At 51.7% G+C, this 26,084-nt stretch overlaps 10 protein-coding genes across 10 annotated transcripts; 7 read left to right on the top strand and 3 right to left on the bottom strand.

The window, feature by feature from the left end:
- Positions 1 to 96: 96 nt before the first annotated feature.
- On the top strand, positions 97 to 529 carry PMZ80_006532 (uncharacterized protein; the record flags this gene model as incomplete). Its single annotated transcript, XM_064874945.1, has 2 exons — positions 97 to 127; positions 180 to 529. 2 exons carry the CDS (start codon positions 97 to 99, stop codon positions 527 to 529), a joined length of 381 nt encoding a protein of 126 aa, XP_064729345.1.
- Positions 530 to 1,222: 693 nt separating this feature from the next.
- Positions 1,223 to 2,452, top strand: PMZ80_006531 (uncharacterized protein; the record flags this gene model as incomplete). The annotated part of the gene is made up of 1 exon (XM_064874944.1): positions 1,223 to 2,452. The coding sequence occupies one exon, from the start codon at positions 1,223 to 1,225 to the stop codon at positions 2,450 to 2,452; it is 1,230 nt and encodes a 409-aa protein (XP_064729344.1).
- Positions 2,453 to 3,817: 1,365 nt separating this feature from the next.
- Positions 3,818 to 4,471, top strand: PMZ80_006530 (uncharacterized protein; the record flags this gene model as incomplete). Its single annotated transcript, XM_064874943.1, has 1 exon — positions 3,818 to 4,471. The coding sequence occupies one exon, from the start codon at positions 3,818 to 3,820 to the stop codon at positions 4,469 to 4,471; it is 654 nt and encodes a 217-aa protein (XP_064729343.1).
- Positions 4,472 to 4,523: 52 nt separating this feature from the next.
- On the top strand, positions 4,524 to 4,883 carry PMZ80_006529 (uncharacterized protein; the record flags this gene model as incomplete). The annotated part of the gene is made up of 1 exon (XM_064874942.1): positions 4,524 to 4,883. One exon carries the CDS (start codon positions 4,524 to 4,526, stop codon positions 4,881 to 4,883), a length of 360 nt encoding a protein of 119 aa, XP_064729342.1.
- A 420-nt stretch (positions 4,884 to 5,303) lies between these two features.
- On the bottom strand, positions 5,304 to 5,648 carry PMZ80_006528 (uncharacterized protein; the record flags this gene model as incomplete). Its single annotated transcript, XM_064874941.1, has 1 exon — positions 5,304 to 5,648. The coding sequence occupies one exon, from the start codon at positions 5,646 to 5,648 to the stop codon at positions 5,304 to 5,306; it is 345 nt and encodes a 114-aa protein (XP_064729341.1).
- A 245-nt stretch (positions 5,649 to 5,893) lies between these two features.
- On the bottom strand, positions 5,894 to 7,273 carry PMZ80_006527 (uncharacterized protein; the record flags this gene model as incomplete). Its single annotated transcript, XM_064874940.1, has 1 exon — positions 5,894 to 7,273. One exon carries the CDS (start codon positions 7,271 to 7,273, stop codon positions 5,894 to 5,896), a length of 1,380 nt encoding a protein of 459 aa, XP_064729340.1.
- A 2,907-nt stretch (positions 7,274 to 10,180) lies between these two features.
- Positions 10,181 to 11,466, top strand: PMZ80_006526 (uncharacterized protein; the record flags this gene model as incomplete). Its single annotated transcript, XM_064874939.1, has 2 exons — positions 10,181 to 11,001; positions 11,052 to 11,466. The coding sequence occupies 2 exons, from the start codon at positions 10,181 to 10,183 to the stop codon at positions 11,464 to 11,466; spliced, it is 1,236 nt and encodes a 411-aa protein (XP_064729339.1).
- Positions 11,467 to 12,168: 702 nt separating this feature from the next.
- Positions 12,169 to 14,676, top strand: PMZ80_006525 (uncharacterized protein; the record flags this gene model as incomplete). The annotated part of the gene is made up of 1 exon (XM_064874938.1): positions 12,169 to 14,676. One exon carries the CDS (start codon positions 12,169 to 12,171, stop codon positions 14,674 to 14,676), a length of 2,508 nt encoding a protein of 835 aa, XP_064729338.1.
- A 579-nt stretch (positions 14,677 to 15,255) lies between these two features.
- Positions 15,256 to 16,164, top strand: PMZ80_006524 (uncharacterized protein; the record flags this gene model as incomplete). The annotated part of the gene is made up of 1 exon (XM_064874937.1): positions 15,256 to 16,164. The coding sequence occupies one exon, from the start codon at positions 15,256 to 15,258 to the stop codon at positions 16,162 to 16,164; it is 909 nt and encodes a 302-aa protein (XP_064729337.1).
- Positions 16,165 to 20,722: 4,558 nt separating this feature from the next.
- On the bottom strand, positions 20,723 to 25,385 carry PMZ80_006523 (uncharacterized protein; the record flags this gene model as incomplete). The annotated part of the gene is made up of 6 exons (XM_064874936.1): positions 20,723 to 21,765; positions 21,811 to 22,224; positions 22,270 to 22,893; positions 23,707 to 24,016; positions 24,068 to 25,060; positions 25,107 to 25,385. 6 exons carry the CDS (start codon positions 25,383 to 25,385, stop codon positions 20,723 to 20,725), a joined length of 3,663 nt encoding a protein of 1,220 aa, XP_064729336.1.
- Positions 25,386 to 26,084: the final 699 nt, after the last annotated feature.

Genomic DNA, 26,084 nt, shown 5'->3' with positions numbered 1-26,084 from the left:
GACGATCTAGACATAACTTACAAGCAACCGACCCTCCTTCGATACCCTCTCAAACCACAAACCCGGTGAAGTGATATCAGTACCAAATTCCGTACAATGTCGGCAAACGTCTCTCATGGCCGTGGAGGTACGCTCACTAAGCAGGTCCTGGGCGTAACTAAACTAATATACCATCGCAGGGGCAGCCAACATCCGACCAGACGATACACCCTATGCGGACGGTGAGATCACCCGCGAAGGTCCGATTGGCGACCAAGGTGATGGTCCATACTCTGCTGGGCGAGGCGGTGTAGGGAACATAGCCAAGGACGGCACACCTGATCCTCAGGTTGGCGATGAGGATATTGTCCCGGAGACTGCGACACGAACACACAGGCCCGACAATTACCATTTCGGTCGTGGTGGTGCTGGCAACGAGTTTTACGAAAAGCCTGAGACGCCTAAGACGACCTCACAACATGGGTTTGATAAGAAAGTTCCTAACGAGCCACTGAAGGACAAGATCAAGGACGTCTTTCACAAGCACTAGATTCGATATTGTTGGAGGAACAAGGACGGCCAAGGAGGATAGCGTAATATTATGATACCCCGAACAATGATCAATCGTTACAGTTGGTCGTGAGGCAGCGGCAGCGGCAGCATCTGTGTAAATCGTTTCGATCTTCACCTCCGTCTCACCTGAATGCTGAATGGAGACAGCCATAAATGCTGGCTACTGCATCATGATTCAACTACAATAATCTATTGAAATACAATATATTCCTGGTGATTCTCTTTTGTTTTCTTATTGTCTACCTGCTCAATTCCACTTGGTCGTGGTTGAAGCCTTGAATGAGCTCCACGTGGTCGCCGGACTCGAGCCAAAGTTGAACGCGCCCAGAAGATTTCTGCACCCACCATCCATCTGCTTCCAATCAGAGGACGCGACTGCCGGCGCATCGTCACCGTGGTGCGCTCGCACCTTCCACTTCAGCCAGGCTTCACTGTGCGCCACGAGACGAAGGGCACTTGCTTACGTACTTCATGTTCAACTCTCTCCGGGATTCTAGTTCGTGCTCACACCTGCCTGTCCTCTGAGTATATCATCGATCAGCTATAACAGCAGACCAGGAACCAGGGCACGACACAACTACCTTTTGACCTCGCAACCACGTTAGAGCTAGAGGTCGTCTGAGATAAACATCTTCCACCAGCGAACTTCTTCACTGCTTGTCATATCAATATGGCAGGCCGCAAGCGGAAAGCCAGCGAGCTTGAAGACGCTCCAGTAAAGCAGAAGAAAGGAAAGAAGCGCGCCAGCAAGACAGAGGAGGCAGATAACTCTGTACCTTTCAAAGCATTCGCTGCCTCAGATCCGCAAGCGCAAGAGGGTGCTTACCAAAATACCGTCACGCTCATGGATGGCCTTAGTGTGAAATATGCAGTCAAGCCCGACACCTGGGGTCAGATTAAGCAATACACAAACGTCAAGCTACAGACAGAAACCTTCTCTAAAGGAGACATCATCTACGTGTGCAATAAAGATCCTCCTCCGGAACCTCCGCCTACAAGTCTGGCCGACGGCGAATACCTCGAATACGAACGACAAAATTTCTGGGTGGGCAAGATTGTTGAATCAAGAGCTACAGACGATCGAAACGTGTTCCTGCTCGTGGCCTGGCTATACTGGCCGCACGAGATACCACAACATCTGCCTGGAGCAAAGGAAGCGCGTCAGTACTATGGCCAGGGTGAGCTTGTTCTGAGCAACTACTTTGATGTCATCGACGCAATGACTATATCCAATAAAGCAGAAATCACGTGGTACAACGAGAAGGATGACAACCAGCTGGGCAATCCGTCTGCCAGGTATTGGAGGCAGAGCTTTGATGCACGCACATGCGCCACAGACAAGAAGGCTAAGAACCTCCTAAGCAAACTGAGGACGCTCTGCAAATGCGATAAACCACATAATCCAGATCAGAAGCTGTGGCATTGCCCAAATAAGGGATGTGGCAACTGGAACCACAACGAGTGCCTGCTCGACGACATCGGGAAAAGAGCATGGAAGAACTGGACAGAAGGAAAGATGGATGACTTCGCCGAGCAAAACAAGCTTGAGTCGAGGAGTTTCGCGAATCAGCTGCTATCGCCTGCTAAAAAGGTGAGACACTTCGTCACAGGCGCAATAGAGGAAGTCTTTGAAGAAGGCCTCGAGGCGATCCAACACGAAACCACGATTGAGCTACATTCGTCAGTAAAGGCGGCGTCGGGCACTAACGGGACGGCATCTTCACACAAGAGAAAGCAAGGGCGGCCTAGGAAAGCGGGCACAGGTTGGGAGAGCGATCTCGATATCTCTATTGTGTCAGAAGAAAACACGCAACTTTTCGCTAGGATCAAAGAAAAGTCGGGAAACAAGAAGTGGGATGTCAGAGTCAACTGCTTGTGCTGTGGCAAGCTCATGGACTGATACATACAAGCTGATCGTCCTAGCGTTATCAAAAGAAGAGTGTCCGGGGGCGCCTGATGTTAGATCGACTTCGAGAATATGGAAGCATTCGGTATCGCCTAATTCACGTTTATGAAGAATGTTAAGCCACCGACGGCCGATGACGAGGAGAGCGTCAAGGACAGAGCGGACAGGCTATCAGCGCATTGCATATTCTAAGGCCCCAGAGGGGTTGAATCATTCCTTACGACATAGCATTGGAGTCATGGTGTCTTTGAGCGAGCGCAGTGTGCAAGTGTGCGATTTTATTCAGACATATCTAGTAGCTGAATGTGATTCTTTTGGCCTTAGGTGTGCTCCAGAGAACATTCATTCGCTAACGAAGAGCGGATCAACCGATATGAGATCTCAATTATATAAAGAATCATAGTCTTGATCGCCAGGGCATCGACAACTCAACAGTGGGCAGACTAGGAATCAGATGGCAACCCACAACGCGCAGCTTAACCAGCAGTATACATAGGCATACATACCTACCGCGGCACTACGAGAAGCGAATGTGAACGGCGAACAGGCGCCGAGCCAGGCAATCAAGAAGTAGGCCCACCCATAACACCGAGCAGATACCCCTGAGGTGGTGCTTACATACGCAGCAGATATACTAAGGTATACGAGCAGCATACTAAGAGTGCAACAGGTTATCTACCTAACCCACCGGCGCATCCCTGCAAGCTTCTCTCAGAATTCGTCACTTCGAACACAGCTTTCAGTTCTCTATACAACATTATGGCGGCCTGATTCAGAGTCTCAATGGACCCAGTTGCACTTCCGCACCGCTGCGCCTCTTCCGCGGTGGGTGACTCAGGCTGAAGTCGAACCAGCATGCAAACGCTGTTGCCTCGCCGGCCTGAGGTAAGTGCAAGCAATTCGTTGTCGTTTGCTTGTAGCGGTTGAGTCATGGACAATGCACAAGCACAAACGACAAAGGAAGGTTATGACGGAACAATGGCTTTATCACCTTGTTGCATCGAGCAACAGCCGCATCTATCCAGCTTCAGCCTTGTATATCATATTTTTGGCTGAACATTGCCACAACTGAAAGTGCAAGGAGGCGTATATCAACACAGTGTGTTGATACTGCGCCGCTTGCGCCCACTGGCGACAAACGCACGAGTTGGAATCCCATAAGTAGGCCGCTTCTCCCACCTTCTTGACCTGCTTTCTTTTCTTCTCCATCATACCTGGATCCCACCCAGATTGATACTAACAACTCTTTACCAAAACCAACCGTTCGAAAACTCGTCCAAAACCGTTACCACAACCTGAACGAAGACAGCTTCTCACAACTTCTTATACAACAAAACTTTTCTAATCCCAACCGCTATCATGCGTGTCATCAAATTTCCATCAAGCATGCCATCCAAGATCGACGGCCTTGGTCTTTTGACCTTCCTTGGCGCCGAAAATGTCAATAATCTCGTCGGGCGTCTCTCCTCGAGCTCGACCACTGACACCCTGCCTCTCCCAGCTGGCTTCGTGATCGCTAGCGACGCGATTCGGGACCCCATCAAAGAACCAGGACTAGCACTGTACAACATTACCGACGGTATTCACACGATCGATGTTGCGGGCTGGTTCGGCAAGTGGCTGAATACAGCAAAAGTCACCGACAACCAGACCATGCTGCGCATTGAAGTTCTCGAGGAGGATGTGTCAATGAAGAAGAATATCGTGATTGCAAGCCTGTGGAGTTTCGCAGTTCATGTGGCTCTGTTCCTTACAGCATTTCGACTTGGAGACAAGTGGGGCGTCGCCAATGCCTACGCTCTGCTCGCGACAGGTCTTGCAAGAGGAGCCATCGTCATGGCTAATCGAATGGCGGCTGATACGGCTGCATTGGATGGGCTACAGCAGAGCGAAGAAGTGGTGAAGACGTTCTGGACGCTCCCAGATGGCAAGACAGTTACTATATTCGCACCACGGGGCGTCATCATCAATGTGCTCCTGAGCAAGCCGAAGCCACGAAACCCTGGAGAGTAGCCTCTTCTGGCGAGTGGTAGCTTGGGTGGGATTCCTGGTTCACTTGGTCAGCATGGGCATGATGGCACTACCTGATCAACTGCTCACTGCCTTTGTCCTGGGGGTGTCGATGCTGCTCTTGACCATGGGCGCTGGAGTAGACAACGAGATGATCGGATCTTCAGTCAAGATCAACCGCGTTGATCATGTTGCTGGCGGTGGATCACGAGCTGCGGCCTATGGTCGGTTGGCCTTGAGCAAAGAGGAGGAGGATTCCATGGTGGCTTGGGGTCTTATGCCGCACCGCCGAAACCAAGTCTGGTGGCCGAAGTATCAGGATTGTGTTGCACAAAACAAGGAGAATGCATTTGGAGACTGGAAGGACGCCAGTACTTGGAAGAAGTATGAGGACCAGGCATCCAAGAGCAAATAGTAGGAGTGCAAGGTTAGGTGAAGGTATTGATCTTGTATACATGTGAAGTTGATATGGTGCATGCTCGATAAGAGGTGCCAGGAGTCTTTCGTGGTTCAAAGCGAAGAGAATGCCGATAGAGAACAATAAAAACCCGTCACTCGATCAACGAAAACCACGCAATATCTATCCGTAATTGTCTTGGAGTGAGACCGTAAATCCAGCTACAGCGGATACGTTGAGTCAAAGCGCAAGCACTTCTTGGAAAAGTTGATGAGTACTTCTGTAAGAAAAATAAATTCCGACCTACGAGCTAACTATGCCAGAACGGCGGCGCCTACCCTCGCTCATGTCACTGAACAAGCTGTGCCTCTACAACTAACCATCCTGCTCCTTTATTCCTCGCCCATGTAGCCTGCGCGTCCCTGACTCAACACCTTCCTACCTCTGTGGCCACGGATTCCACCCCTGGCCAGGGACAGTATTTGGATACCCCCCAACATTCGCGGGCGAAGGAACAGGCGGCCCAGTACCATGATACTGCTGCCAAGCCATTCCATTCTGAGGATTTGGGATAGGAATTGGTTGAGATGGTGCCGGGACAGGAGGTGCTTGTTGTTGTCCGGGGCCTGTGAATGGTTGGTAGCCGTACACTGGCTGCTGGCAGTTGCCGCAATAGGGGTTAGCGTAGTATTGGTAGGAGTTCATTGTTGGTTGGGTTGGTATGAGACCTTGTGTTCGTGTTGTGCCTGGTGTGTTGAAGATGAAATTGATGCTGAATTTCATGATGCTTGGAGTGCCATTGTCGGCATGTCAGGGCATTTATGGCCACGAGAGGCGAACGGAGGGTTGGCAGGGCGATCAATGCTTTGCTTGCATGAAACGAAGGCAGTTGCCAGTGTGCGTTGGAAGCCATTGTTCGTATCGGCGCCGTTGAGATGATGGTTCGTCTGTACTAAACCCCTCTGCGATTGCGCTTGGCCACGAACGGTCTGCTCGGCAGAATGACCAAAGGTCACTGCTGTGCACAATTACAGCTTGCTTGCAATGGGCGACTGCATCCTCAGCGCGGATATATCTACTGTAGGCTCCCGTCCAGAGATCATATCGCTCATCACCACCCCCGTGCCCAGGCTCAAAGAGATGCCCCATGGCCCATGGCCGCCTGCAATCCATACCTTCGCGCCAGCCGTTACATGAGACCCGAGACCCAAGTCTTTGTGTGGTACCTCGGTAATGATTGGCACTCCAGATTTACTGGCTGGTCGGAAGCAAAGCGCTTCGGAAACTATTTCCAAGTCGTCCTCGGCAGCAGTACCCTCTTGTCCTTTCAAGCCTGTCAGTTGGACTGCCGCCTGTCGCAACTCGGTGATCCTCTCCTTGTTGACCAACTTCTTGGAATCGGTGGCTAGCTCCGGCAAAGGCAACTCAGTGCTGTTATTGTTGAGGCCTCCGATCCAGATTTCGGGCTTCCCGTCTCCATCTAGACGTGCGTATGCTTCTGGTGAATATGACCATGTTTTCGTGGGAGGACAGTATATTGCGTAGGATATGTGTTTGTCCTTGCTGTGTGCTTTTCCTTCTTGTCCGGAGGCAACATTGAGAAATGGTTTGGTGTATCGCGGTGATCTGTAAATGACACTGTGGCCAGCTAGAGCATCAATCTCAACCTCGAGACGGCTTCGAGGAAACAGTGTCTTGTACACTCGTGGCGTCCAACAGCCAGCTGCGAGGACAATGTCGCTGCAGCTTAGAACAGTCGGCTCTGTCAGTCCATTGGTCGCTTCAAGCCTCAGAGCGGAAATCTTGCCATTCGCATTCGTCGTCACCCCAATCGCTCGAGTACTCAAGTGCAACTGCACACCTCTTCGCTGGATCTCAGAGAGGAGAAACTCACAGAGTTTCCGCGGCTCTACCTGCGCGCAATCTTCTACTCCCGCGACAACGTTCCAAGATGCTCCCGACTGTGGCGTCATCCACGCGGGCGTCCCGTCCTCATTCACTTTCTCCTCTGGAGCAGAGACGTGGCCGTACGCTTGCCTACCGGCAGCCTGAGCTCGGCTCGTGCCAGCCAGTAGCCAGTCCTCACCACGTGTACCCGCTGGAGCATCATCAGGAGCTAGACTGTACACGTGCGATCCAGCGTAGCCCCAACGTTCCTGACCATTATGCTTATCCGCGAGTTGACGGTGAAGTTCGAAGGAGAAATCTCCGAGAGCAGCGGCTTGCTCGGGGAACCAGTCTCGTGCTAAGAAACCGCCTGCGTAGCCGGAAGCTGATTCGAGTAATCTCTCTGCTGCATCGAATATGTGGATTTGTTGATTGTGACTCGGGGAGTGTGAGAGGTGGTAGGCGATCGACAGTCCTATTATGCCTCCGCCGAGGATGACGACGTTGTTGTTGTCAGTCATGGCTGGTGCTTGCAGAACGATCGATTGTTTGGGTCGGAAAGTGCGCGACCAGGGGGAGATGTTAACCGGGGAGAAGATGCGAAGATGTAAGAGGATCGCTCGCCTTCGCGGTGGTCCTCATCAGTGCAGTCTTTTCGATCCATATGTACCGGTTTCCTGTGGATGCCCGACCTGTCAGGCTCAAATCATTGAGATAAGGATGACTTGACTTTCGGAGTTCTGTCCGATTAGACATCTGTACCCTTTAGAAGCTTAGATAATGTTGTGCACACGCGGAAGTCCGTTCGCGGCGAAGTGACTGCAGAAGCTGACAGGGCTCGAAAGTGCTTCCTGCACATACTTCCTGCTCGCGATGATGTATGGTATATCCAAATCAGGGGTAAAGGTCCTGCAGCCGGGTTTTCCCAGTCGGGGCGGAAAGTGCATCCCAGCACGAGCTGCCTCGATACCGAAGCGGAATTTCCGGGTCACGTGATTTAACAATCCGAAATCCCCCAAGCTATAGCCAAAATTCCATCAACCTTGATAAGCTTAAGGTCCGCTATATCTAAGGAGAGAAGTCTCTACATTTTCATGTTGCTCAGCTTCGTCACCGCCGGCCATCCCTTCCCCGCCCTTCACAACAAGGAGCTACAATTCGTCCGCCAGACGCTCAGCTCCATCCCCGCCTACAGGGTCGACGTCAAACCTAACGCCTGGTAAAAGATTACGCAGTATACGCACAACCGTACCAGCATATAATCTTAGGCATGCGTCAGATTGATCTTATAGCTATGAGGACGACTGATCAATTCCTCGTATAAACATACCGGAATCACTAAGTCCAAGCTTGGCACGTCTTCACCGACTTGTATGATGCTCGCAAATTCGATTATGAGGAACCCAGCGTTAGTCCCATTTCCAACTGATATGGCTACAGTCTGTCTGCAACGAACAACATGTCTGTCTAACATCACACGCGTAAGACAGCATTAGGGGGTCACCGCCCGTTGGGATAAAACGGCAGAGAGACACTCGCCAGTCGTATCAGCCAGTCGGCGACTCGTCTTCTGCCTTCAACAAGTGGCTGTTCCATGGAAGTTTGCAAATCAGAGAACTGAGCCGGCAAGTAGAGTTCGACCCCAGATCGTTCAGAGTCGATTTTGCTTGTTGTTGTTTATATTCAGTGTTGACCCTCTCCTCGTAGAGCCCACAAAGCCGCTTCCGTACTCACGACCATAGATTCATGTTAAAGGCAATCGGGACCGCTGTACTACTGCGGAAGCTCAGACATTAGATCCTAGGCTGCATAACTGGCCAAATGATTGCTGCCTCTGCAGCATGATGGGGGAAAAGGTACACAGAAAAGCAGTTTCCATGTTCTACTAACCCTTACAAGGCAGAGGTGCAGGCAACAGGTATTGGTATCATAGTGGTGGGTGACTAGCTAAGACGCGAGAGAGAGCTGAGGGAACTACCTATGTAATGACGGAGTGGGTCGTACTTGCCCAACTTCACCGTGGAAGCTACGCTGATACGCTAAGCCGAAATAGGCCATAAATTCCTTGTGGCAATTCCGCCCCTCATACTTCAGATGGTTTTGGCGTCACCTTATTTCCCACTTTATACGTTCTCAACGCTCTGCCTTTCTTCTTATCAGACCTGCCGTATCAACGCCAACGATTATGCCTCGCGACAGCGTGGCATCAAATGTTCGCTTCTCAGCCACCAAGATAGCCGACAACCTTTGACAGATACTATTCAATGTTCAAGAAGCTTGCAAACATCGAGAACAGTGTTTCTGTAATCACATGCTGCAGCTTGAAGTGACGTCTTGCTATCAGAGCGCCATAAGGTAATGCAGAACAAAAGGTCCAGAGCAACACATCCTAAGCAACAAACCTTTGAGCAACAAATCCTGAGCAGCAATTCCCGAGCAACATGCTACAAGCAACCGTGGCCAACAATGCCTAAGCACATATTCCTAAGCAGCAAATTGCAAGCAGCAACTTGCAAGATATGTTCTGGGCAGCAATTATTGAGCAGTAGAGCCTAAGCAACACTTTCCCGAGCGACAAATCTTAAGCAGCAATGCCTAAGCAACAACTCCCGAGCGAGAAATCATGAGCGTCGAAAATAACGCCGTCACGCACAGAGCGGCACGATCCAACGCAGCACAATCATGAACAACAGCTGAACAGCTCGAAGCTGAAATCATCAGTGTGATTACGAAGACCCTACAAGGCAATTATCCTGCGCTTCACCAGCATTTCTACCTGAAGCTTTTGTCTCACGAACCTGCATTCTCGATCATTCGATTACGGCCCTGTTTCGCAAAATCTGAATCAATTCTGCAGCGGCATGCACGAAAACCACCGTGAAGTGGCAGTGACCAACGATAGACTGGTCAGAGTCCAGTCGCACATTACGCATAATGCCAGAGATATCGTAAGCGAGATGCATCCGTACACCAGCTATCGCACGTTGCGGGCCTCCTCATCTGTCAGTAATGGCTAGATTACCATGAAAGGTCTGCCTTCCGCCTTTGAAGGCGCAAATGCACCATACTCGAGGGGAAAATGTATGCGAGCGGCAATGGTATCAGCAATTTCCTTGCTGAGTTAGAATGCGGCTTTGCCTCGATTGGCTTCGGAGCGGCCCACTTACGTTATCCGACCAGACCTCGTTTGTTCCAGACATGCTGATAAGCCATGGACACGATAACCCCATGGGGTTTGGGAAACCACCATCACACCTTGTCATGCGTTGGACATGAGATAATGATGACAAGACATGATATGATATCTGCGATGGCATGGTCAAAGTGCTTTGATATCAACGCATTGAAGATATTATCTCGAACTCTGAAAGGTGTGCATCTGCATTCATCTCAAACCCGGAAGAATCTACTTTGTACCTCTGCCAATAATGCCAGCAATACTCAACTATTTCGGCTATGGGGCTTCCAAGCCTGTGAGCGAAGACAAGACACCAGTGCGTGCGCTTCCCGCGAATTGGTATACATCACAAGAGATGTACGAGCTCGAGAGGAGAGCCATTTTCTCTAAGCACTGGCAACTTCTTACACACCAGGTCAGGCTCAGTGCACCAGGCGATTGGCTCAAGTACGAGGTCGCTGGCTTCGAAATCGTGATATGTCGAGATCGCGAAGGCAAAATCAATGGGTTCCACAATATCTGCAGGCACCGCGCTTTCCCTGTTGTTACTGGAGAGAAAGGCACAGCGAGGATATTCTCATGCAAGTATCATGGTTGGTCGTACGGCCTGAATGGCAAGCTTTCGAAAGCTCCAGGCTACCAGGAGCTCCAGGGATTTCAAAAGGAGAAGAATAGCCTTCTCCCTATTCACATCCACATTGACCACAACGGATTCATCTGGGTCAACTTGGATGGCAAGGAGAAGCCGGAAATAGCCTGGGAAGATAGGTACGAGGGCGTCGATACACAAGAGAGGTTCAAGCAGTTCAACTTTGAAGACTACGTCTTTGACCACGCTTGGAACCAGGATGGAGCATACAATTGGAAGATCTTGGCCGACAACTATAATGAGTGCTACCATTGCGCAACAACACACCCAGATATACCAGCAGTGGCAGATCTTGGATCATATTCTGTCAAAGTCAGGGATAACTACATTCTGCACGATGGAGCTACCACGGACGAGCAGCGAAAGAAGGGCCTGATTGTTGCCAGCACCTACTTCCTGCCTAACGCTTCAATGAACATCTCGTAAGTGAGATCACACTAGGTTGTGCTGCAATTCACTAACTCGACATTAGACCGCACTTTTTCTTTGTGCAAAGGTTCGTGCCTAACGGGCCCATGAGTTCGTCTATGCGGTATGAAGTCTTTCGGAACAAGAACTCCTCGGAAGAAGACTTCCAACTGGTCAACCAGATATACAAGCGAATCATGTCAGAGGACAAGTATCTCTGCGACCTCACGCAAAGGAACCTCAACGCTGGCGTCTTTGTCAACGGCGAGATGCATCCGAGGATGGAAAAGGGGCCCCTCTACTTCCAGAAATTCGTCCGCGACACTGTGATGGCGCATTACAAGCGCGAACAGGGAGTCAAGCAGGAGATCTGGCCCGCCAGACAGGCTTTACCATCGACTGCCATGGTGAGCAAGGAGGACATCGATTTCTGTTCGGGCTTGGCCTGTCAGACGAATCAAGAGGTTCTGGCTTGGTGATGATGTTACGAAGCACGTTGCATGATTCTATTGCATTCACTGGGAGCTGGGAGCGTTACTGTATTAGCATAATCTTATTTACAATCTCTAGGTACAACATCTACATGACCATGACCACGCTGACTTGCTGCTGCAACGCATTCTGTAGTTTGATCCAGTGGATTGATGACACTGTAGATATCGTTGAAGAGCAAATCTTGGCAAGATAGACAGGACGTTTCGGCACAACTTCCCGCCGATACTGTGCCAAGCCTTAAGCCAAAAATGGGTGGTTTTCCCCACGTCCTATCTAGCATCACGAACCTTGACTAACATTGGATCGTGTCCCGATACGGTGCATTACCCGCTCCGCCCTGGTACAATGGAGGGATCGGACACTATCGACGAAAGAGGTTTCTCTGTCCTTCAGCACAATATGTTATTACGCGGAGGAAGCATGCGACATATCGTCCAATCGTCCTGTGGCGTTCCAGATATCATGCTGTCTCAAAGTGTTCTTGCCAAAAGCATTTCCCTCCCAATCAGCCATCTTGCACTGCCGTCGGTTCAGATAGGACTATCCTGCTTCCTTGTCGCCTTCCCAGTGTCCAAAGGTCCCGAGGGAAAGAAATCACTTCGCACCACGTCCACATCCATCATTTCTTTGCCAATCCTCCTTCATTTATGCTAACGAGTCCCAGTACCTCGTATGATATATCGACCATGGACCAAACACGGAACGTCGTGATCATAGGAGCCGGCATCGTTGGAACCAACCTCGCCGACGAGCTAGTCTCACGCGGGTGGGCCAATGTCACTGTGATCGAGCAGGGCCCCCTGGACATGCCAGGTGGTTCTACATCCCATGCACCAGGCCTAGTCTTCCAAACCAATCCATCGAAGACAATGACTCAGTTTGCACGTTACACTGTCAGCAAACTACTATCGCTGGAGAAGGACGGTCAGAACTGTTTCAATCAGGTGGGCGGCTTAGAAATCGCAACTACTAATGCACGGTTGGAGGAGCTAAAAAGAAAGCATGGCTACGCTAGCTCGTGGGGCGTCGATGCACGCTTGATCAGTGCTGAAGAGTGCCTCGAGATGAATCCACTACTCAACAAGGACATGGTGCTCGGTGGCCTGCATATTCCTAGTGACGGTCTAGCGCTCGCGGCTCGTGCCGTACAGTTGCTCATCGCGCGTACTCGCGAAGCAGGAGTCCGCTACCTCGAATTGACTCCAGTCACCAGCATCGAGCAGGCGGGTGGCAAAGTTACAGGTGTAAGGACGCCCGGTGGCGTTATCCCCGCGGACATCATTATCTCATGCGCCGGCTTCTGGGGCGTCGAGGTCGGAGCAATGGTTGGTCTGCCTATTCCATTACTTCCATTAGCTCATCAATACGTCAAGACGACGGCCGTACCAGCACGAGCTGGTTGCAACACCATACCGAATGGAGCAAGCCTACCTATGCTGCGATACCAAGACCAGGATCTTTATTATCGCGAGCACGGTGATCAGGTTGGTATTGGCTATTATGGTCACAAACCGATGCCCGTTGTCGCGGCATCGTTGCCCGCAGCGTCGGAACAGACTAACGAAAAATATATGCCATCACGACTTGATTTCACTCGTGGGGACTTCGAGCCAGCGTGGAAGCTATCCCAGGAGCTCCTTCCTGCCCTGCAGCAGAGCGAGATTGCGGATGGGTTCAATGGGATCTTCTCATTCACTCCTGATGGTGGACCCATTGTTGGACAGTCACCAACCGTAGACGGATTCTACGTCGCAGAGGCAGTTTGGGTGACGCACTCAGCTGGTGTTGCTCGAGCAGTAGCAGAACTTTTGACAACAGGACGCTCCTCGATAGATCTCGCTGAATGTGAGGTGAACCGCTTTGAAGAGGTTCAGCTGGCACCTACCTACATTAGCGAGACCTCGCAACAGAACTTTGTCGAGGTGTACGATATCATCCACCCATTAGAGCCCAGAGAGTCCCCACGGAACCTACGTGTTACTCCATTTTACTCTCGGCAATGTGAGCTTGGCGCCTTCTTCCGTGAATTCGCAGTTTGGGAGCACCCGGAGTGGTACGAGGCGAACGCGAAGCTGATCAAGGATCTACCGCCAAGGTGGAAATCCGTTGAGCGAGACGCCTGGTCAGCCCGATATTACTCACCGGTAGCTGCGGTAGAGGCCTGGAAGACGCGCACTGCAGTGGCTATGTACGATATGAGCCCATCACGCCGGCTAGAGGTGTCTGGCCCTGGAGCAGTTGATCTGCTGCAACGACTAAGTACAGGCGATGTTTCCAAGGAATCGGGCACCATCACCTACACATTGCTCCTTGACGAACACGGAGGTGTTCGAAGCGACGTACATGTAGCTAGACTCGAAGAAGATCTATTCCAGGTGGGCGCAAACGGTCCTGTCGACCTAGTCTACCTTGCAAGAGAAGCCCGCAAACAGAGACAGCAGAGTCCTGATCAATGGGTGCAGGTGCGAGACATTACTAGCGGCACTTGCTGTATTGGACTTTGGGGACCACACGCTCGAAACCTCATCAATACAGTCACGGCTGACGATTTCACCAACAGAGGATTACGTTATCACCGTGCGAAAAATGCAAGGATCGCTGGCATCCCGGTGACGGCAATGCGGCTTTCCTTCGTAGGAGAAATGGGGTGGGAGCTCCATACCACCGCCGACAACGGGCTGCGGTTGTGGGACGTCCTTTGGAAGGCCGGTCAATCTTATGGTGTAGTTGCGGCCGGTCGCGCCGCCTTCAATGCGTTGCGAATAGAGAAAGGGTACCGTTCCTGGGGCACTGATATGACCACCGAGCACGACCCATACGAGGCCGGCCTCAGCTTTGCCGTCAATGTAGACAAGAATGGTTACGTTGGTCAGCAGGCACTTAAAGGACGCTCTCAGGACAAAACAGCTAGAAGGCTACGCTGCCTCGTGGTCAATGATGACCGTTCGGTGGTACTTGGTAAGGAGCCGGTGTTTTATGACGGGCGGACGGTGGGCTACATCACCAGTGCTGCTTTCGGCTACACCATTGGCAAGCCTGTGGCATATGCCTGGCTGCCTAGCACAGTGGCCGAAGGCGATGCTGTCGAGATCGAATACTTCGGACGAAAGATTGCAGCTACCGTTGCTGCTGAGCCGCTGTACGATCCGCAGGGGAGCCGCCTATGCGGCAGAGCGGGCGCCGCAAAACTGTGAGCATCGTCTGTTGGCGCATTCCACAAGATACGCGCGTGCATAAATGGTTCTGTAAATCTCTAAGCATTGTCGCTACCGATGGTCCCAGGTCGACTAAAGAAAGAACCATATATAATCTGGTATCAGGCTTTTGCGTAGGCGGCGGCAGCTTCTGCAAGACTGTTACCGTTGACTGATTTTGACATCGCGACGGGAGATTGAATCGGCACGGCAATTTCAGAAGTATATATCGGTATCCAGTAGTACAGGGAAAGCAGACAGTAACAGTCACACCTTATACAGCCCAACTTCAAGTTCCTCAAGAACATTTTTCTCGACCTTCTATGAGACGCCTTACGGTGTTCCAGAGCCAAGTTTCAGCCCAATGAGTTGCAGACTAGAGTCGAAAAGTCTGCCGTAGCTGCGGATGTCACACCCACCATACCCCTGCTATTGCGTCATGTATTGCCGAGGTGCAACTTCCTCTATCGTAACCCTTCTCGGCAGCTCTTATCACGACAGAAGACTTCTCAACACGAAGCGGAACACACTTTAAGCTATCTCTCCAACGACGCTTCTTCGTTCCCCAGCAACCACATAATGGCGCCAACAAACAAAGCACAAGACCTCTTCAACGTCAATGGCCTCGTCGCAGTCATCACGGGAGGTGGCAGCGGCCTAGGTCTCTATGCAGCGCGAGCACTCGACGCAAACGGTGCCAAAGCTGTGTATGTTGTCGGTCGACGCGAAGAGACCCTTCAAGCGGCTGCGAAGACTGGCATTAACGGCACCATCAAACCTATCGTAGGCGACGTCAGTGACAAAGCTTCTCTTCAGAAAGTTGTCGAGCAGGTTCGCCAAGAGCAAGGATTCGTCAACTTGCTCTTCGCCAATGCCGGTATTGGCGGACCTAGACACGCCTCTGACCTGCCTGAAAAGCCCACGATCAAGCAGTTTCAGGAGGTCGTTTTCAAGCCTGAAATGGACGACTTCACGAAAACACTTCATGTCAACAACACGGCTGTCTTTTACACAGCTGTAGCATTCCTCGAGCTTTTGGATGAGGGCAACAAGAAGCGCAATGTGCCACAAGACTCGCAAATCCTGGTCACATCATCAGTCGCAGGTTTCAGCAGGTTTCTGGCGTCGAGCTTCGCCTACTCTACGTCCAAAGCTGCAGTGAATCACTTGGTCAAGATGCTCAGCACGTTTTTCTCGCAGAATGGGTTCAAGATACGCGCCAATGTCATTGCACCGGGGCTGTATCCATCCGAGCTGACAGAACGAAAGGTCAGCAAGCTTGACGAGTTTGGTTTAGAGGGCCACACAGATGTTTTCGCTGGGGCCCGCAAAATGGCACCTACCGAAAGTCCTGCGGAACGGACTGGGAGCGAGGAAGATTTTGCAGGTTTGGTCCTGTTCATGGCGAGCAGAGCTGGTGCATACCTCAATGGAGAGACAATGTTGACTGATGGTGGACGGCTCAGTCAGCTTCCTGCGACGTACTGAAAGCATGAGGCCGGATCGGGATACAGGTCTGACAACCGGTTCTATGCGAAAGATTGAATTCTACTAGCACTTCTTCCTCCTTTGATACATGCCAATCATAAGGAAAGGCCAAGCACTACACAGGTCCGCCATTGTTCCTATCTCAAACGCCCAAAACATGCAAACTATCTGTCCATCAGCTTGTGTTCCGACCAGTGTTTTCAACCCACGTTCAACTTCCACGGCTACTACCGTGGAGGCGTATTCCACAGCTGCTGCTGCCCACCCAAAGCAGCCGGTCGACTGGCATAATATGGCGGGTACCCATTCAGCACGTTGGGATTGGGCTGCTGTGAGTTGGGCTGCTGTTGAATGGGCGGCTGTGAATTAGCCTGCTGCCAGCGCCAACCATTCTGGTAATTTGCAATGGGTATTGGTTGGCTAACTACCGAGCTCTGATATACTTGGAGCTGTGCTTGGGGTTGGACCTGAGATTGATACTGCTGATATTGCTGATAGGCGTAACCGTTCTGGTAATTTGGTATTGCCATTGGTTGACTACCCCCCGAACTCTGGTAGGGAATGGCCGGCGCATTGTATGCGTTGTAGACTCGACCTGGCCCATAGGGTTGGGGGTACGAGAAATTCGGTACAAATGGATTTGGCAATGGCATCGAAAAGATTCTTGGCTTTAACGGTGCTTAGATGTAAGGAGAACTCTTATTGGATCAGACAGATGACGATGCAGCAGTGGGTTTCTGGGGGTGAGCAGGTGCATTTATGGCCACGGAATACAAACGCCAATTCGATGCGGTGGTTGATGCTTGGACTGCTTACAACAGCAATAGCCGAACGATCTACACTCGGAATGAAGGAGAACGAACGCCGCGCATCATTCCTGTCCATGGCATGTTCCAACAACTCAGAGCCTTGAACTGACAATGCGCCTTGAGGTTCATCAAGGAATAGCCAGTGCCACGCAGGAACGCAGTGCTATTGAAGGTAAGTACACCGTATGCCGAGGTGCCAGCAGAGGCAAGCACCTACCTTCGAAGCAATGAGTATTGGGTACATACTCTGCTGGCTCAGTTGCTGGTCTCCTGCCCTCCGCCATCCACAAGCAATACGCAACGAAGAAAACTTCATCCATCCACGATACAATGAGTTACACCTACAACAGCAGACCGGATACAACCAATTTATCAACTACTTAGGTACATGTACGCTACCCAACCGGACTTCTGCCTCAGCAAACTAGTCGCGAACAGCCTGCGTTGAGCGAGGTTACCATGTCTATGGATATACCAAACGGAGCTCTTGACCAGACAAACCGCTTTCAAAAGCCAGACAACCTTCGAAAGACGCTACCCATCATCCTCTCCTGCAGACACCACCTCGGATGCAAGCGTACTCCACTCTACTTCCCTCTTCTTACCGTAGTGGCGTATTCCACATCTGCTGCTGCCCACCCGGATGACTAGCATAAAAGATCGCCGCCGGATTCCCATCCACGACGTTTGGCTGCGGGATCGACTGCCAATGGATGCTGTTCTGTGGGTTTGGGATGGCATAGGCTGCAAACCGCCGGAGCTTTGGTAGGGCACAGAGACATACCTAGCATATTCTCCGTGCAGGGCAGCGAAGCTCGGTCCAACCTGTACGTCATAGTTGGGGTAGGGGTAGGGATGCTGATTTGACGTTGTTTGCTGGCTGTTGCTGGGGATGTATTGATGGAAAGACAGCTTGAAACTTTCGCGAAGTTGGTGTTGGTATTGATGGTGGGGGTGGTTTTCAGACTCAAGCGAGGATGGCAGCGCACGACAGCAGATTTTTTTGGCAGCGAAGTGCGAACAGAAGAGTGGGCTGGCAGTCGAAGCTGGGCCTCTTCTACCTCTGCCTTCAGAAACACCCATCATAATGCCGTCGTCTGCATCGGCCGCGCAGAGTGAACCACTGCGTTCTCACCAAACGTGGTTTGCGCATGTGGCGTTCATTCGCATGAGGAATTGCATCAGCGTTCACCACAAAGGCGAAAATTTTGCGGACACCCAACGCCAGGCCATACGAAACCTGACCTGACCTGCTCAAACAGCATGCACAACCAGCACCTCACTCCTGCTAACTGCCGCATATGATTCCTCAGATCCCAGTCGCAGCTTCTTCGCCATTGGGCAAACGCAGTGGGCAGGTACGGCCAACGGGTCGCACTTGCCTTGCCTCAACATAGTAAGCAAGCACAACCCTCGAATCACACCTTCCTCGTCTTTCAATCGCGCCATCTTTGCGATATCAAGCAGATTGCAACAGGCAAGTGCGGTCAACACGTCGTATCACCATGTCCCGCGATCCCCTTCTCTTCTCTTCTCTACCGTGTAGCCTCGACAGACAAGTACGATCGTCCATCGTCTCTTCTTCGTGTCTCGTTGCGGCTTCCCTTCCACCGTGTGAGCCAGCGGGCAGGCGCAACCAACCAGTCGTGCCTTCACACTAATCTCTAACGCACCTTCCTCATCTCTTCACAATCCACAAGGCAGGCACGATCGACGAGTCGTGCCTTCCTCGTGTGTGGGTCGCGCCTTCCTCCCCGCTACGTAGTTTCGAGAGGCAGGAACGATCAGTGAGTGGTACCTTCCTCGGTTCCCACTTGCACCTTCCTCTTGATCATTCAACCGCAACAGGCAAGTACCACCAGCGAGTCGTATCTTCCTCGCGTCCCGGTCACGCTTTCCTCCCAGCTAAGTAGCTGCAATGGGCAGGAACGATCAACGAGTCGTACCTTCCTCAGATCCCATTCGCACCTTCCTTCTTGTCATCTTACCGCAAGGGGCGAGTACGATCGGCGAGTCGTCCCTTCCTTAGCCGCAGCTTCCTCTTCACCATTTAATGCAATGGACAGGCACGACCAACAAGCCACACCTTCCACAGGTCTTGGTTGTGCTTCCTTCTCTACCACGTAGCAGCGATAGGCAGCCATCATCCGCGAGCAGGTCGCACTTTCCGCCTTCCAAACGCACCTTCCGTCTGTGCTCCCATCTCAACAAGCAGGCACGATCAGTGAGTCGTACCTTGTTCCTTCCCCGGTCGCCCCTTCCTCTACACAAGCTGACCTGGAGGAAGGCAAGCGCTACCAGCAAGCAGATTGTACCTGCCTCGCTCTAGTTCGCACCTTCCTTGTGTCTCTCAACGAAGCAGGCAGGCACGGTCGACGAGTCGAGCCGTGTCGTACCTGCCTCAGCTTATGATGGTACCTTCCTGGATTCGGTCGCACCTTCCCCCTGAACCAGAACCGCAGCGGACAAACAGGCGCGGCCTGCTCGCCGGTCAGACCTTCCGCCCCGCCAGCCCACCTTCCCCGTGTGTTAGTTTGAGGCAGGTAGACACGACAGTCGAGTCGAGTCGAGTCACGCCTTCCTCAGTCTACGATTGTACCTTCCTCTCCACAAGCTGAGCTCAAGAAGGCAAGCGCTACCAGTGAGGTGGGTCGTACCTTCCTCCTTCTGAACGCACCTTCCTGGTGTCTCTTCCGACTAAGTAGGCAGGTACAACCCAACGCGATGAGATCAGTCGCACCTGCCTCGGTCAACAGTCGTACCTTCGTGAATCAGAACCGCAGCGTGCAGGTAGGCGCGACCCTTCCTCAAACCTCGATCGCGCCTTCTTCGTTTTACAGTACACTTATACCTCAGGTCACACCCTTTCCGAATTCGGCAGGGGACGTAAGTGCGTTCCTCGTTTCGCTACCGGACAGCGACCAGGGTAAGTACGAGCCGGCGGACTGACTAAGTACTCACGGCCACGTTTCTCATCCGGACACGTCGAAATCGCGCCTAGTAGATAACTCCTTCTACACCTCAACTACACTTATTAGTGATAGGTTTCTTTTGCTTACGAAGCAATATACATATCGAGTCGACGTTTACGAATATGCTCAGCAGCTTTAGATAAATTTTTCTATGTGTTGATGTAGTGTAGTAGAGTGCGAAAGATGAAGTAGAGAATTTGGGGAATACGGTGACCCGTTTAGCGTCCGGATGAGAAATGTGGCCGTGAGTACCGAGTCGTGATTTTCTGGTGCACGGCCGAACGTACATACTTCATTCAAGGGGAGAAGCCCAGAGAGGAGAAAACAGACCCGTATACGTGCTACAGCCGTTGTTGAGTTCCATGCTGTAGGAGATCAGTTGGTTACGGAGGCTGCGCAGCAAGGGATGGATCTGCGTCAGCAGAAGAAGAGATTAGGCCGCCTCGTAGAAGTGTGAGCGGAGGGGATTTGTTGTGTATTACAGACTTCGAAGCAGAATAAAGACATGGATTTGTGTAGTGCTGGCTCAATTGTGCTCAAGGTTAGTCGTGCTAATCGGCTTCATTGCTACCAGTAAAGCAATGGCAGGGTCATGAGAGAATGAAGATGTGATTAGCTACTAACACGCCATCAGGGTGGACTTCGACGCCTGCCCCGCTGTATGACATGAGAGCGACAAGAGAGCGCCCAGGACCTATGCTACCTTGCAACTCCTAGCTTCAACAAGTCATGTACACGTACCTCGTCGATATCGTCGTCTTCTCACTTCACTAGCACCTAATCATGCCAGATACCCCAATCTCGCGCCCACTGATGGAAGCTCGTTTCATAACCCCACTGCTTCGTCGTCCACAAGGCCAACCCGCCAATCACACCAAACGAGCCAACGACCTGCAGAGCCAGCCACGTTTGCGCCCTCAGCGCATCCTGCCACCTAAGTAGGCCCAACGGATCATGAACCTGATACGTCATGCTGCCGTCACGATATAACTTCTTTCGTCGTGGCTTCTCAGCGATCTCAGCATCATGGGTATGTGAGTCAGCGACAGGAACGAGCTGACCATCTCGGATCTCCTCGCCCATGCGCTCCACAAGCCACAATGCACGCTCGGAGCGGGCGATGTTGTCATATTTCTCTCTTTCCCGTTGTAGACTGAGCTGTAGGTCACTAGCCCACTTGCTCAGCCTGATTTGTGCTAGACGTTCTTCCTTGTGGGTGTGATCAGCTACTTTTGCCAATGCGAAGCTATTGGATGTGTTGAGGGAGAGATCGGAATGGGACTGGATAGGGACAAGAACACCAGAAGCAGATAGGGAGGCTTGTAGTGGTGAGTTGAGAGTTGAAGGTATTGGAGATTTCGTGCGTGCTGAAACGGGTGACTGTGTTCGCATGCTCATGCTGTCTGTCAGTCTAGAGCCAGAGTTGTACCAAACGGTTAATTTCTTCGCTGCTATATGACGGAAATAGGCGACATTGTCTGGTTGGAAGATCTGGTCGACGAGTAGATTGAGCTCGGATGGGAGAAGTGGTTGGATGTACTCGGAGGACATTAGGAGGGAGGCGTCCATGTTGTCAAAGTCTGGACCGTTGACGCATGAGACTGTGTAGGGAGCACTGGCTTGAGATGTGGGCGTGTCTGAGGTTATTTGAGAACTGAAGTTGATAGGTAAGCGAGGTATGCAACAAAGGTCTGCTGATATTGCGTCTTGAATGTCATTGATTTGGTCGGATGTGAGCAGGTCAGACTTCGAGATGAGAGGTACGAGGTTGGCTATCTGAGATATTTGTTGGATTTGAGCGAGGTCGTCTTGAAGAGTGGCTAGCAAGGTCAGCAATGGGTACTCTCAGCCTGTGGGACACTCACCGTGTGAGACTAAATACAGGACAAGATCGACTTGTGTACCACCCCTACCACTCAGCAGGCCTGTGAGGTCAGCGGTGGCTTGACTCGCACAATTGATGGTCTTTGCTAGCTGCTGCTCGATGTAATGGACTGCCCAGGAAGATGGCCTCGGATGAGCAGTGTCAACGAAGCAGATATTCCGCTCTAGCACGAAATCACCCATGCTCTTCCGCCTCTTCAGAACTCTACTATCTTCCATGTCAGACCACCAGGTCGGATATGGCTTGGTACTTGCATGGGTCTCGAGGAAGGCGTTGGCGGTGCTTCTATTTTGTGTTTTGAGCTTCGGGATTACGCTGGTAGTGAAGGGATCGACATGAACAATATCTTCGCATAGTTGGACAATGGACTTGATGAGAGAGGTCTTGCCAGTACCTGTATATGTTAGCTATGCTTTTTTTCTCACTCTAGAACCCATACCTCTTGACCCCACGACCATTATCTTGAACTTTCCTAGCTGCTTGCCACGGTCAGTGAAGGGCCTCCTGCTAGGCATCCGTATCGAAGGCATGATGAGTTGTGGAGCGCTGTCCTGTAATGAGGCAGCCGATGTTCTTGCTTGTTCCTCCTCATCTTCCTCTTCAGACTCGATGGCTTGACTGCTGCTGTCATCTTGCGTAAGATCATCGTCTGACTTGGGCAGCGACCTCGGTGAGAACGACTTCGGACTGCTGGGTAATGAGGGTGCTTGTGAAGCAGGGAGGGAAGGTGTCAGGCTGCCGGTCGAGGGTTGAGTAGAAGATATTTGCTGGGGCACTGCTTCATGGCGTAGTTCCTCTATGCTTCTGGGCCTTATCGTCGACCGTCTTCTGCTGCCATCTCGGCGTTGTGGTGTTGGCGCCTTGGTCGAAGACGCCTGCGTCTGTTTGTCGGCTTCTTCTATAGTTTCCTTCAATGTTCGAACAGGTGAAGTATCATGCGAAGGAACGGGGATGGATGTGCTGGAGCCTCTTCGGGCAAGGTCTGATTCGGATGCTAGGAAGAAGGCACTTGGTGCTAAGGAAGGCGCAATCGACTGATCGCTCGACTGCTTGCGAGGTCGCCCTGTCGAGTCAAACGCGGCAATGTTGGGGCTAGGACGCATCTCGACACATGAACGACGGCAACAATGCAGAAGAAGATAGAGAGGGTGTGATGCTTAGACAAGTTGGTGAAGGGTCGCTCGCAGTTAGCCCGCGTGGACGAGGCAGGACTGAACATGACCGCTTATGCAGGGTCACCGTCGCAGTTGCAGTACCACGACCCATGCGGGGTGACGATGCTCATTCGATAAGCAATCCGGAGTTAAGGCAACCGCCATCCGTGTTTGTTGCCTGGCGCCTGATCTCCTTTATTACGCAGACACTGGAGCTCACCAACACTTCTTATCGCATAACAAAGGCAAAGGACAGTCGAGGAAAACCTACAGTAGTTATCTGGTGGTAGACATCGCATTTTGTACATTAGTTGCCTCTCCAGCAATCTACAAGACGCTTTTGAGTGCATCTCCGAGACATCATCTGAACTCTTCCTGCTAATCAACACAATCTCCTGACCTGCTTGTCCCCATCCACCTGCATCACAAATCCCATCGCCCATCGCCCGTCTCCTGGTATCAAGTTGGTATCATAGAATACACGACTCCACCAATAGGCTATGCTAATAACAATGAGAATACAACTTTTCCAAGGGCGCCATACTATCGTAAGTACAACTCCTCAAACATCATAAAAGGCCCGCTCATGGTCGAAAGCCCTGTATCGCGAGCTTGAAGACAAGTAACTTGAAAGTGTATGTCGAGGGCGTGGAGACGTGGTATGTCGAAGGCATCCTGCGTCAAGCACAGGAGCATACATCGCCTTGCTTAGGCCGCTTGACTCTGGGCTCGTCCTCCTCGACCTGGTCCCGCAGCTTTGTTACCACGTTGGGCCTGGATGTTACCTCGCCCAGCACCCTCTCGTGGGAACCCACCACTCTGGCTGCCAGTCCGCTGCTGCCCTCCACCTCGGCCTCTTCCAGCATTCGCCCCTCCACGGCTGTAGTTGCCCGCAAAGTTGCCAGTGCCAGCAGTGCCGGGTCGTGGTCGTCGCTCCTCAACGTTGATAGTCTCTGTACCAACCGTGTGTGGGTTTTCGGCGACGGCCGCAGCGTATGAAGCAGGATCGTTGAACTCAACGAACGCACATTGCTGAGAACTGTCAGTAACGTCGAGGCAACGGGGAAAATCATCAATGCTTACCTTTGGTCGAGAGACGTCGTAGTACTTGAGACTACCATATTTCTCCAGCTCTTCTCTCAGCAACCGAGCATCAATCTTGTCGTTGACGTTCTTGATGTAGGCGTGCACAATCCCTTCTTGAGCCTTGGCCTGCTGTTTCGTCTTCTTGCCAGCTTCTTGCCAGCCATTGCTCTGCTGAGACGTAGGAGTGCCGGCAGGCTCGGGGACTGATTCGGTCGGAGTAGCTTTCGAGGGTTGTGTCTGCACTGGTCTAGGCTTGGGTTGGGTGGAGGCGGCGGCGGGAGCTTGAGTCTGAGTTTGAGGGAGAGCAGGAATGGCAGCAGCTTTGGTACCGACCAAACTGGCCCAAGTCTTCTTGACAGGTGGTCCGTCAGCAGCAGGGGCTGGTTGCGACGGTGTCTGCGAGGGAGCTGGACTTGGCTCGGGCTCTTCTGGTGTAGGCTCTGGTTCTTGAGCGGCTGGCTCTGGTTCGGCTTCCTCGGCAGCTGAAGAGGGCTCTGGCTCGGCAGCCTCACTAGCGTCAGAGACTGACTCCTGGGTGCCGTTGACTTCTTCGGTTGGGCCAGTATGCGCAGTTGGAGCACCTGAGTCCTCAACGGCAGCCTCAGCTTCGAGCTTCTCATCAACCTGGTCAGCTGCACTTTCCGTGTCCACGACCTCTTCAGCCGCAGCAGGCGTGGCTACTGGCTGTGCGTCAATAGCTTCAGATGCAGACTCTTCTTGGACAGATTGGGCGGGTTGGGCTGGCTCGTCCTCGACAATCTCGAGGTCGTCTTCGTTCAGATATCGGAAGATATCATTCAATACGTAGTAGCCGTTTGGCTGTGTAGCAAGGATGAAGGTCTGGACGAATTTGTGGTGTGGCTGGTTCTTGTTGGACATCTCGCCAATGACCTGGACCACGATGTTCTCAAAAGAAGATTGACAGTCGACATTCAACACTCGGACCTTGCAATCGGAAATGTCGAGAGATTTTATCTTCTCGCTGATTGCCTAGATCAAATTAGCCATGCGTAGAGAATTGGTTCTGGTCACTTACTTTGGTGCCGACAGCTGGCAAGACCTTCTCGGCCTCGATGCCCGTGATGAGCTGCGATTTCTTGTTATAAAACAGGTGTATCTTGTCTGGAGTCTTTGACAACGTAGTGTAATATTGCTCGACAAAGTACCAGCCTATTTCTTGTGGGTCTGGCTTCTGGCTCGGTGCAGTATTCGAGCTTTGAGAGGCAGTTGCTTGGTGAGAGGGAGTGGAAGCAGCTAGCTCAGCTGGCTGGCTAAACTGGCTGTAGTCCATCCCGTTGACTGCGTCGGTAGCCATCGTCGAAGGAGAGGTGATGATTTATGTACGCGAATCTGGGGGATAGAGGAAGGTAGATCGTTCGAGATCGAAGGCCAATGGTTTTGCGACGCAGCAAACGACTCGTGTTTGGAGGCCCTGATAGCAGGATAGAACCAACACTAGCAATTGAATTCGATATGATTGTGAGAGGTTGCGCGATCTGGTCGATGCCTTGGGCAGAAGACTTCCGAGTTCGAGTCCAAGGTACAAGCGCAAACGTTTATGCGCAACGAAGAGGAAAGGGTCTGGGCTGTGATCGCAGAAAATTATCTGTGAAAAGCAAGGAGGGTGGTGAAGTGTATTTGAACAGGATAGTATTGATGAAGCTGTGAAATGATTTTACGGCGCAGATAGACGATGTGGAGAGTGGATGGTTGATGGTCTTGCCAGCATAAGTTGTCATCGCATCGCACCTTCCTCAAGAAAAAAGATACAGTATGCCAAGGCTGCACTCCAAATCAGACCGGGTGTTCCTTCCACTCCAACCTCCCCTGCGAACATGTTCCTTTGGTGACAGTTTCATCCACTACAGTAATCCTACGGGCTTTGCATTATTCTCATTAACATAGTCAGAAGAGTCTCGCTTTGCACTCTTGGCTATCGATCAGTATTGTCACCCCATAGAGTCAACCTGAGCAGCGAGCAGATACCTAAGACCGCAACTATGGCGGAAAGACC

The sequence above is a fragment of the Knufia obscura genome, assembly GCF_036327395.1.
Source record: "Knufia obscura strain CCFEE 5817 isolate CBS 148926 chromosome Unknown scaffold_7, whole genome shotgun sequence".
NCBI classification, from domain to species: Eukaryota; Fungi; Ascomycota; class Eurotiomycetes; order Chaetothyriales; family Trichomeriaceae; genus Knufia; species Knufia obscura.
The sequence above is the reverse complement of the archived record's forward strand: the minus strand, read 5'-3'. Positions and strand labels throughout refer to the sequence as shown.